The sequence below is a fragment of the Asterias rubens genome, chromosome 2 (assembly GCF_902459465.1).
Source record: "Asterias rubens chromosome 2, eAstRub1.3, whole genome shotgun sequence".
NCBI lineage: Eukaryota > Metazoa > Echinodermata > Asteroidea > Forcipulatida > Asteriidae > Asterias > Asterias rubens.
Window position 1 is genome coordinate 460,076 of NC_047063.1, and position 12,798 is coordinate 472,873.

The 12,798-nt window shown below is 40.4% G+C and overlaps 1 protein-coding gene across 1 annotated transcript in view; it reads right to left on the reverse strand.

Moving 5' to 3' along the window:
• Nucleotides 1-12,690, reverse strand: part of LOC117304075 — a 32,367-nt gene extending 19,677 nt beyond the window's left edge. The window contains exons 1-8 of the mRNA XM_033788573.1: nt 12,579-12,690; nt 10,403-10,509; nt 10,003-10,069; nt 8,175-8,426; nt 7,164-7,433; nt 4,898-5,017; nt 4,508-4,622; nt 3,730-4,077 (exon numbers count right to left, since the gene is read on the reverse strand). Of these exons, the coding sequence (XP_033644464.1) occupies nt 3,730-4,077; nt 4,508-4,622; nt 4,898-5,017; nt 7,164-7,433; nt 8,175-8,426; nt 10,003-10,069; nt 10,403-10,509; nt 12,579-12,596 (1,297 nt within the window). The 5' untranslated portion in view covers nt 12,597-12,690. The remainder of the gene's footprint in view (nt 1-3,729; nt 4,078-4,507; nt 4,623-4,897; nt 5,018-7,163; nt 7,434-8,174; nt 8,427-10,002; nt 10,070-10,402; nt 10,510-12,578) is intronic.
• Between the last annotated feature and the right edge of the window lie 108 nt (nt 12,691-12,798).

Here is a 12,798-nt window from a genome sequence, read left to right on the forward strand (position 1 = left end):
TGAGCAATGAGTATTGGATTGGTGGGATATAGAATGACTGATATGTTAGGACTAGGGGTTAGGGTCTAACTACCTTGTACATCCTGCAGACCCCAAGGTACATGTTGAGGTGGTGCTATGAGCAATGAGTATTGGATTGGAGGGTTATAGAATGATTGATATGTTAGGACTAGGGGTTAGGGTCTAACTACCTTGTACATCCTGTAGACCCCAAGGTACATGTTGAGGTGGTGCTATGAGCAATGAGTATTGGATTGGAGGGTTATAGAATGACTGATATGTTAGGACTAGGGGTTAGGGTCTAACTACCTTGTACATCCTGTAGACCCCAAGGTACATGTTGAGATGGAGCTATGAGCAATGAGTATTGGATTGGTGGGTTTTAGAATGACTGATATGTTAGGACTAGGGGTTAGGGTCTAACTACCTTGTACATCCTGTAGACCCCAAGGTACATGTTGAGATGGAGCTATGAGCAATGAGTATTGGATTGGAGGGTTATAGAATGACTGATATGTTAGGACTAGGGGTTAGGGTCTAACTACCTTGTACATCCTGTAGACCCAAAGGTACATGTTGAGGTGGTGCTATGAGCAATGAGTATTGGATTGGTGGGTTATAGAATGATTGATATGTTAGGACTAGGGGTTAGGGTCTAACTACCTTGTACATCCTGTAGACCCCAAGGTACATGTTGAGATGGAGCTATGAGCAATGAGTATTGGATTGGTGGGATATAGAATGACTGATATGTTAGGACCAGGGATTAGGGTCTAACTACCTTGTACATCCTGTAGACCCCAAGGTACATGTTGAGGTGGTGCTATGAGCAATGAGTATTGGATTGGTGGGTTATAGAATGATTGATATGTTAGGACTAGGGGTTAGGGTCTAACTACCTTGTACATCCTGTAGACCCCAAGGTACATGTTGAGATGGAGCTATGAGCAATGAGTATTGGATTGGTGGGTTATAGAATGACTGATATGTTAGGACCAGGGGTTAGGGTCTAACTACCTTGTACATCCTGCAGACCCCAAGGTACGTGTTGAGATGGAGCTATGAGCAATGAGTATTGGATTGGTGGGTTATAGAATGACTGATATGTTGGGACTAGGGGTAAGGGTCTAACTACCTTGTACATCCTGCAGACCCCAAGGTACATGTTGAGGTGGTGCTATGAGCAATGAGTATTGGATTGGAGGGTTATAGAATGATTGATATGTTAGGACTAGGGGTTAGGGTCTAACTACCTTGTACATCCTGCAGACCCAGAGGTACATGTTGAGGTGGTGCTATGAGCAATGAGTATTGGATTGGTGGGATATAGAATGACTGATATGTTAGGACTAGGGGTTAGGGTCTAACTACCTTGTACATCCTGTAGACCCCAAGGTACATGTTGAGATGGAGCTATGAGCAATGAGTATTGGATTGGTGGGATATAGAATGACTGATATGTTAGGACCAGGGATTAGGGTCTAACTACCTTGTACATCCTGTAGACCCCAAGGTACATGTTGAGGTGGTGCTATGAGCAATGAGTATTGGATTGGAGGGTTATAGAATGATTGATATGTTAGGACTAGGGGTTAGGGTCTAACTACCTTGTACATCCTGCAGACACAGAGGTACATGTTGAGGTGGTGCTATGAGCAATGAGTATTGGATTGGAGGGTTATAGAATGACTGATTTGTTAGGACTAGGGGTTAGGGTCTAACTACCTTGTACATCCTGTAGACCCCAAGGTACATGTTGAGATGGAGCTATGAGCAATGAGTATTGGATTGGTGGGTTTTAGAATGACTGATATGTTAGGACTAGGGGTTAGGGGCTAACTACCTTGTACATCCTGTAGACCCCAAGGTACATGTTGAGATGGAGCTATGAGCAATGAGTATTGGATTGGAGGGTTATAGAATGACTGATATGTTAGGACTAGGGGTTAGGGTCTTACTACCTTGTACATCCTGTAGACCCAAAGGTACATGTTGAGGTGGTGCTATGAGCAATGAGTATTGGATTGGTGGGTTATAGAATGATTGATATGTTAGGACTAGGGGTTAGGGTCTAACTACCATGTACATCCTGTAGACCCCAAGGTACATGTTGAGATGGAGCTATGAGCAATGAGTATTGGATTGGTGGGTTATAGAATGACTGATATGTTAGGACCAGGGATTAGGGTCTAACTACCTTGTACATCCTGTAGACCCCAAGGTACATGTTGAGGTGGTGCTATGAGCAATGAGTATTGGATTGGTGGGTTATAGAATGATTGATATGTTAGGACTAGGGGTTAGGGTCTAACTACCTTGTACATCCTGTAGACCCCAAGGTACATGTTGAGATGGAGCTATGAGCAATGAGTATTGGATTGGTGGGTTATAGAATGACTGATATGTTAGGACCAGGGGTTAGGGTCTAACTACCTTGTACATCCTGCAGACCCCAAGGTACATGTTGAGATGGAGCTATGAGCAATGAGTATTGGATTGGTGGGTTATAGAATGACTGATATGTTAGGACTAGGGGTAAGGGTCTAACTACCTTGTACATCCTGCAGACCCCAAGGTACATGTTGAGGTGGTGCTATGAGCAATGAGTATTGGATTGGAGGGTTATAGAATGATTGATAAGTAGGACTAGGGGTTAGGGTCTAACTACCTTGTACATCCTGTAGACCCCAAGGTACATGTTGAGATGGAGCTATAAGCAATGAGTATTGGATTGGTGGGTTTTAGAATGATTGATATGTTAGGACTAGGGGTTAGGGTCTAACTACCTTGTACATCCTGCAGACCCCAAGGTACATGTTGAGGTGGTGCTATGAGCAAAGAGTATTGGATTGGAGGGTTATAGAATGATTGATATGTTAGGACTAGGGGTTAGGGTCTAACTACCTTGTCTATCCTGCAGACCCCAAGGTACATGTTGAGGTGGTGCTATGAGCAATGAGTATTGGATTGGTGGGATATAGAATGACTGATATGTTAGGACTAGGGGTTAGGGTCTAACTACCTTGTACATCCTGCAGACTCCAAGGTACATGTTGAGGTGGTGCTATGAGCAATGAGTATTGGATTGGAGGGTTATAGAATGATTGATAAGTAGGACTAGGGGTTAGGGTCTAACTACCTTGTACATCCTGTAGACCCCAAGGTACATGTTGAGATGGAGCTATAAGCAATGAGTATTGGATTGGTGGGTTTTAGAATGATTGATATGTTAGGACTAGGGGTTAGGGTCTAACTACCTTGTACATCCTGCAGACCCCAAGGTACATGTTGAGGTGGTGCTATGAGCAAAGAGTATTGGATTGGAGGGTTATAGAATGATTGATATGTTAGGACTAGGGGTTAGGGTCTAACTACCTTGTCTATCCTGCAGACCCCAAGGTACATGTTGAGGTGGTGCTATGAGCAATGAGTATTGGATTGGTGGGATATAGAATGACTGATATGTTAGGACTAGGGGTTAGGGTCTAACTACCTTGTACATCCTGCAGACTCCAAGGTACATGTTGAGGTGGTGCTATGAGCAATGAGTATTGGATTGGAGGGTTATAGAATGATTGATATGTTAGGACTAGGGGTTAGGGTCTAACTACCTTGTACATCCTGCAGACCCCAAGGTACATGTTGAGATGGAGCTATGAGCAATGAGTATTGGATTGGTGGGCTATAGAATGATTGATATGTTAGGACTAGGGGTTAGGGTCTAACTACCTTGTACATCCTGTAGACCCCAAGGTACATGTTGAGGTGGAGCTGGGGCTCCCCAAAGCATATCCTCTTCCCTTTCACCTTCCTGATCAACATCACCCATTTCCTCATCTTGCACTATGGCATCCTCCACATCCATTGGTGCATGCTCTTCTCCGCTCAGATCATTTTCTGGGCTAAGGGCTTGTCCGCTGCCCCATTGGTGAAGGGGTACTGGTGGTTGAGGAAGAAGGTGTGGTGGGAGAATGGCATTGACCAAGGAACGGGGAAGCTGACCATCAAGTAGTTGGGGTGGACTGCTCTGATCAGGAGGGGCAGACTGTGCCATTGCATCATTACCTTCTCTGTCATCTGAGGGAGAAAGTAAACACAATTATGCCTTTTTCAATTGCCTCTTACTATTATTTTTTCCAAAACTATTACACGTGATAGATTGGAGATGTGCAATAACAGTAGTATATTACTGCCATACATGATGTCATCAAACAAAACATTTGTCAGCAAGGACAAACCCATCCGACGGACAAACCCATCGACCAATCCAAATTATCCACAATTAATCACATAGTTCTGCCTCAACTTAATTGATTGTTTTTACTGCACCCAATACAAATAATTCACTCTAAGAAAGGAGCCAGACAATGCGATCTCTGTATAGTTATATGGCCATAAACCAAGAGGGTCAAAGTTACCTAAAGTTGTACTAGTTTTATGAGGAGAGACTAAAGACATGCAAACAGTAAACAACAGAAACACACAAGCATTTAAAGTAAGTGCTTACCACTTGATGATTGTGGTGGTGCTATTTTGACCACCAGACAGCCAGTGGGTGTCAACTTTAACTCTTCCAGAGTTGAATTACCATCCTGAGTTGTGAACAGCCGATGAGGAAATGGCTAAGAGTAGGAGGCAACAAGAAAAGGCACCTAATTAAAGTTTGAAGGAGACTGTATCTTTAGTGACATGAGCAACATGACCACACAAGCATTGCAAACTCACCAAAACAACTTTCCAATTTGCGTTCCTGTTCTCAAGTTCAGTTGATTGCATTCTAAGCCCCACCAAGGAGAGCCAATAAGCTTGTCATTTCATTGGTCCATCAGCTCGTTCACTTAGTCCGGAATGATATTAAATAAAGGATGCTATTTTTCAGCTCAAAGGGAGTATTTACCTGAATAAAATTAATGGATGTCAAGTCAGCTTGCTTAGTCCTAATGCAGTCATCCACAGACTGAAGCGTTGCTGATGAAAGAAACTTCTCTCGTATGGTCTGTCCAGATGGTAACCTTATCTGATGAAACAAAACAAACAACCAATGAGAATGGGTGACAGAGTTTACAATAGGCCTACCTCATAGGTATTTTCTAGGTATTTGAGTGCTTAGACAATTTCTTTTGGAGGTGTTAAGCGCTATAGAAATGCAGTTGTTTTTATTATTATTTCTTTCAAGATAAGACATTCAGTCTTGAGTCGCCAGGTTTGATATTAAGATTTTGATCAACTGAACCCTGTTACATTTCCCAGATTTCTTGTCTCCCTATCTTTCTAATCAGGTATGCCTTAATGGTTATCTTGCTCTGCCTTTCAAATATCTGGTCCCTGGTTTAAATCCCATCTTGGACAGCACCTTACATGCAGTTTCGATTTGGAGTCTCTCCTTGACTACATTGGTCTTCCCTTCTTTAGGGCTCTTCTCCCACAATTAAAACTGAACAGGTCTACCATGTCATCTCTACAAGGCCCCTTGGTTGCAAAACTAGAAAGGTTGAACAAACCGAATAACACTTATTAACAACATAGATCTTTTTGGACATATTTCTTTGGAAGCTTTCATTAGTGATGGGCAAGAAAAAGTTTTTGGATATATACTATGAAACATGATAATAAAAACAAACACACTTAGGGGCCTTGTCAAAACCTCCAAGCTGTTCCTTTCCACATGCATTCTGCGGGAGTCCACAGATTTTTAAAACAAAAGGACCATTAGCAACCGAGCAGGTCCATGGCCAGGACCAATCATTTACATGTCAATAAACGTGAATATTCCGACGGCTCTGCAGAGCGACTGGTTGGCTATTGTAAGGACCAGCTTATTTTAATATCAATAAGCATTTCATGGCAGCTCTTATTTACGTGAATACGGCGGAATTGGAACAAGTTATATAGAAACCTCCATGTATTTACATAAACGGGCACTCCTCTCAGGGGCCGGGATGTGAATAAATGAATTTGGGACTTTGGTTTTTTTACAGAAAGATGTGAGCAGGTAATGTGTTCGGATCTGGGAACTTATGGCAAAGATATATTTATCATAGGAGAAGACGGGAGTTGCATGTTGCAACAAAACTTGAAGTGACTTTACCAATCTTCCTTTTAGCAACCAAACATGTGGTCTGACGTTTGGACCCTATTCTGGAAGGTCGACTCGTCACACTACTCACTAATTTTTGCACCATATTAACTCATGGACTGAACACAGCCGAACAAAGTGGTGAACATTTTAAGTTGTTTTAAGTTGCCTCTTGAATAAGGGAATAAAAGGGTAGCGACAAGTTCTTTAACGGCTGTTAAAACCGACAGGGTCATTGCTGTGTGATAATGGCCCGAGCTTTTGAGAAAGAGTCACTACTCTTTTATTCCCATTCATAAATGCTTTTTTTGTGTTAAAAAACATAAAAAATATATAATTATAGACACTTTGGCAATTGAACATTCAAGGTCTGAGGTATTTATTTCAAAAACTTTGTGAAGAATCTGTTTGATGCGCGCGGGTTGAGGTACACGCAGGTTGAGGTACGCTTAGAAATAGATTACGCGCTGTAACTAATAGCTATAAATTGCGCGTTCCGCATGATAATAGTGGCATACACGCTTGCCCGACACGCTGAAGCCAGCCAATTATAAACAGCTCCAGCTGGTCATTATCAACCGTTTAAACACCCCATCTCCACGGATAGGAGTAGGGAAACGGTCTGGGGTTTATGAATGCCCGTTAACTGCCTCTGGATAGATGCTGAGTTTCAAAGTCGCCGATTTGGTTGACTCTATTGAATGTCTAAACAATCTTGCAGCGCTCGATTACCACATGAGCAGAGGGTCGGCTGGTGCACCCAATTTGCATGGTGCAATGGTATTGTCGATGCGGCCTGTCCGCAATGGTATTCATGAGTTGAAAAAGTATTATTCTGGGGAGAGCAAGGCCGGTCCGCTGATATTCATGACCTGAAAACTTACAACTTGTTTTTTCATGAGACTTATTGTTATAACAACACTAGGGCCCGGCATGGATAACTCATTAAACTTTGCCCGCGCTTCGATGCACATGGCCGTTCTTCCGTGGACTGTCCTTAGCAACGCACTATTTGCTGTCCAGTCTGCGGCTTGTCTGCAGAGGAACGCTCGGGCGGTTTTGACAAGGCGCCTTAATGTCTACAAACCTGAAGTACGCATGTGGCTGGTTCCTCATGAGTTGCTGAACCCCCAATTGAGGTTGGTGTATCTCTGACTAAGGTTGGTGAACCCCCTCCTGACTTCTTCTGATCAGCCTCAGGATGAGGTACAGAGGCTAATGTTGGTTTGAAACACTGATCCTCAACCTCTAGTGCCTCTTGCTGCTGATGTGTGCTCTTGGGACTAGTGGTTACTTTACTCAGACCCTGCCTGGCTTCTTTATCCGCTTCAATATTCTTCAACAGGTAACTTCTTGCCTATGGTTCAGCAAAAGATATAGTGATACGAATTTTGAACAGTGGGTACTTATAAATCCTCTCAAAATTACTCCTGGACAACTTGTGGATAGACTTCTCCACAGTTACTTTTCGAATGTAGGTATAGCTTCCTTGGTCACTTTGGATAAATAAGCAGCAACATTTTAACTTCATTTTGTTAATAGTATAATTGAAAAGCCTCAACCCAAAGCTATCGTTAAATTTTGTTTTAGGTTATTTTACTCTTAAAACTAACGATGAATGTAGATATTTGTCTCAGATGTTCACTTCCAGGGCTGATACTGGTTCATTGATTGTACAACAGGCATGGAGAGTTATGAATATGAGACCCATTTTACATAGTACATTGCAAGGTTTTACAACAGGCATCTGCAGGCATCTGCAGCCAACCATGCCAGAAACACATGAGCAAACCCTTTCCTTAACTGTGTTCTTGGACATGCATTACACCAAAACACAGGACCTACATGGCTTTACGTCCAGTCCAACCAGACAAAGCAATAATGGTTAAATGTCTGGATCAAGAACACAAATGTTATGACTGGGACTCAAACCTAAAATAAGCTGATTAGAACACCATAACTTGACTCTAGAGCTCTACATGTATACCGTCCAGCAATGACACTACACAATCAACTCCAACAGTAAACACAAAGCAACTCATACAGATAGTATTAGATGGTTTTACCACAAATCTTCCTAGATTGACCATACATGTACCTTCTTCTCTTGAAGTCTCGCTTGGCGTGCCTCAACTGCTGCCTTCTCTCTCTGTTCCGTTTCCCATTTTTCCTTCTCTTGTTTCTTCCTCTCTGACAGTGAGAATCGACTGACTACATCCTTTTGCAGAAATTTACTATTATCCTCTGTTAATGAAGAGTGTTGTTCTGTAGTTGCCTTTGGGGAGCTATATGGAGATGAAACTGGTGGTAAGGTGATTGGGTGATTCCCTGCATCCGTTCGTGGTCGGGTCTGGCAAACAAACGTGAAACGTACTAATCAAATTTCAGTTCTTATACAGTTATATACATGTAGTGTCATTTATATACAGTCATCTCGCATCACTTATGATATACATGTAGCTCTTTGTTAAAGTTGTTTTACAGGGTTAGGGTTACTTTATAGGGTGTTATAAAGGGCTGTTTTACAGGGTGTTGCAGCACAAGCAGCAGCAAACAAGCAGCAGCAAACAAGCAGCAGCAAACAAGCAGCAGCAAACAAGCAGCAGCAAACAATGCCGGCTATGACCTTAAGTAGCATCAATTTTTTTCCCAGTAACGTGTACAAATTTAAACACTCAGTGTATTTGTGTCCCAGTATTAATGTTACCAAATACCTTACAAGCTATTAGCAAAGGACCCATGAGCCGTTACTTGAAATTACAAATGCATTTATTATCTTCACAGGTACTCAAAGAACAAGCAAAAATCTGCAAAGATTGCTGTTCAACTGTAAGCCACATCCACTTCACAGAACCTTGCTCCATTGATTGCCATATAAGCTCATAGGAGTTGCATTGAGCTAGTTTTAGGCAAGGAACGTATAAAACATGGACTTGGCTTTTACAAATGCACTTCATAGACTCGAGTGCTTCTACAAATTTGAAGTTTAAAGACAGTGGACACTATTGGTAATTGTCAAAGACTAGTCTTCACAGTTGGTGTATCTCGACATATGCATGAAATAACAAACCTGTGAAAATTTGAGCTCAGCCGGTTGTTGAATTTGCAAGACAATAATGAAAGAAAAAACACCCTTGTCACACAAAGTTGTGTGCTTTACGATGCTTGATGCCTAGACCTCAAATTCTAAACTTGAGGTCTCGAAATCAAATTCGTGGAAAATTAATTCTTTCTCAAAAACTATGTCACTTCAGAGGGAGCTGTTTCTCACAATGTTTTATACGATCCATCTCTGCCCATTACTTGTAATCAAGAAAGGTTTTATGATGATAAATATTTTGAGTAATTACCAATAGTGTCCACTGCCTTTAAGGAACGCTTTTTTGACAATGAAATGTTACAATGACTTATGTACATACAAGGAAAAATTAAACTTATTCACATGTACTCTCAATTGGCTTGCAACACTTTCCTAACTTAACTTCTCTGAAGGATTAGTGCCGGTGTATAATTTATCATATAAAACAGTGGACTTTCCGAGTGATCTAATCATTTCTTTACCAAGCATGATTACAAAGTGTTTGATCAGGTATGCAACCTGAAGTTTGGCCTACAAAAACAGGAAGTTAAAAAAATTAAAAATCAGGGCTTAATTATGGCAAGGCTTACTGCTGAATTGTTTATTTTAATATGAACCATAGAATCAGGCGTCTTATTTAAAGGGATCCATCAGTAAGCAGTGTTAGGACACTGGGCCTGGCTGTTCACTCCTAAGTAGTTGAGATTGTTTTAGAATAGCTTAGAACCAATATAACAGGAGTATAAGTGTTGTAAGTTGCTTTGATGCAATTTGGCTTGATGGAGCAAACAAATTTAATATTATTATTAAAATAAAACACATAAGAAAATATTTGAGTTGTACTGACCTCTTGGCCTTGTATATTAAGACTCAGCGTCGGTGCTGAATGCATAGGAATCTCATCTTGCAATAACCTGAAAAGATAAATTATCAACAACTTGTAATAATTTAGTGACAGCTTGGTTGTTTCTTTGAGAAAACAGTAAACAGTTGAAACGTATACTTATAATAAATCAAAGATTTTGTGGTCATCTACAGTTAGAGCGCTGGTGCGCCAGGTTTAATCTAATGTTACTTGAAAGATCCATACGACACATATAACAGTGTTGGTTCTAAAAGTTGTTTTTTTTGTTTTAGCTCAACCTTAATGTAAAGGTGTCAATGTATCATCAACACTGCTTTGGGGTGATTTTCATACCAAAATAAACTTGTTTGTACAGCAGGACAGTACATTTTGACTGACTTACCACTCTACAGCATCATGAACAGTAAGCTTTCCAAAACTTACTGCTGCTTGGCATCGTTCCAATGTAAACCCCATTCCAACAAGAGTGGCTAGCAACGAGTCCATTTTCTATATGTAAACAAAACACATGATAAACAACATTACTGAATATAAATAAATACCAGTTAGTTTCTGTGAGAACTAGCGAAAAATGGACTAGATGTAAAAAGATGTGCACTGTGCTTGTAATATGGATTGCAACTTTTAAGTCAACCATTTGCACTGTGCTTGTAATATGAATTGCAACTTTTAAGTCAACCATGTGCACTGTGCTTGTAATATGAATTGCAACTTTTAAGTCAACCATTTGCACTGTGCTTGTAATATGGATTGCAACTTTTAAGTCAATCATTTGCACTGTGCTTGTAATATGAATTGCAACTTTTAAGTCAACCATGTGCACTGTGCTTGTAATATGGATTGCAACTTTGTCTTTTAAGTCAACCATTTGCACTGTGCTTGTAATATGGATTGCAACTTTTAAGTCAACCATTTGCACTGTGCTTGTAATATGGATTGCAACTTTTAGGTCAACCATTTGCACTGTGCTTGTAATATGGATTGCAACTTTAAAGTCAACCATTTGCACTGTGCTTGTAATATGGATTGCAACTTTTAAGTCAACCATTTGCACTGTGCTTGTAATATGGATTGCAACTTTTAAGTCAACCATTTGCACTGTGCTTGTAATATGGATTGCAACTTTTAAGTCAACCATTTTCTCCATGCGTATTGTTAAGTGTTTTGTTGGCAAGGAGAGATTGTGTATCAAAAGGTAGCTGGTATGCACATGAAAATAAAAATAAAGTGTTGAATTTATGTTTGTCGGCTTCCAGGAGGTTTCCTTGCCAATGCAGTAGTTTTGTTGTAGAAATCTACATGTTGGCTTGAACATGAAGAATACGTAGGTGACATAATACATATAAGTTTAGTATTTTTGTCAAAGTTGGCAGCAACTTTATTTGATTAATTCACAGAGAAATGAGAATGGTGGATCCAAAAGTTGTTGATTCTTTTATTCTCTTTCTATAATGAGATGATTTAGCTGTTTGAGTGGTGATGATTTAGATGATGTCCCTAGTGCCCTAGAAAAAACAAAATAGGATATTTCAAAAGAGTCATTTCAAATGATAATTGAACATTAAAATGACAGAGCAAAATGGTGTTGAGAGGTTCAGCAAATTCCAGAAGGAGGGCTATGTTGTATTTACAGAGTATCTTACAAAAAAGTACAGCAGCAAAACAACATTCGATTGGTTAGATTCATATTTGTTTCAAAAGGCAAAACAACATTCGATCGGTTAGATTCATTGTATTCATTGGATCATTGTATTCTACTTTTATTACATCTTTCTACACATATGCATTTTATTTTTATAAAAAAACGGTTACAAACGCTTTTCAAAGACCAACTCGACCGATCCAAGGCAACGTGTTCCTTTAAATAAACTATTGACTGATGAGAAAAGCCAGGGCGTCGGTGTGGTGACAATTGCAAAATAAGCACAACGCAAAAAGCAAAGTCAGAAAGTAAAACATTCATTCAACATGTTCAATTCAATTCAATCAACAACAAAAAGGGGGTCCTACTACTTGCCGTCAACTCGCCGTCAACTCCTCCAATATATAAAATCCACAAAAGAAGCATAGAACTGTAAAGTATCAGCTCAAAGAGCATTCGCGTAAGTTTTAGGTCATATTTCGGAATAAAAATTGAGTTTTTTTCTCGTGAAAAAAAATTCTCGAAGCCGAAAAACTGTCGGCCGCCATCTTGCTTTTTCACAATGATTAGTCTTGGCCCAAGGCCAAGATGTCAATGATTGGTACTTTTTTTTTATCAACACAAAGTCGTTTTTGAGAATGAATTTGTACCGAAAACCATGAGAAATATGTAGTTTAGCCCAGACTTAATACTTCCGTGCCCCCTTTTTATAGATTTTTCATGTAAATTTAATGAGTTGACGGCACGAAAATGAGTTGACGGCGAGTTGACGGCAAGTCGGCGAGTTGACGGCAAGTAGTAGGACCGCAAAAAGGTGAAACGTAAGTGAAGAAGAACAGTGAAGAGCGGGGCAAAAAGTTGTCAAAACCTTTACAGCACTAAGAAGGAGTTCGATCTTTCTCCCAGGTTAACTTACCTGACTCGCAGATGCCATTTTTAATAACTTTCTAAGAACAAATTAAATACACAGGACTGCTACATGTAGCTGCGTACACATTACCAATTCATGACAGACATTCGTCATGTTCGTAAAGGGCGCCCTCAAGAGTAAAATAATGCAACCGAATTGTATTGTTAAACTCGTCACCAGTCCTCATAGTAATGAAGTCCCCCGTGCCCCCGCCCCTTAACCCACC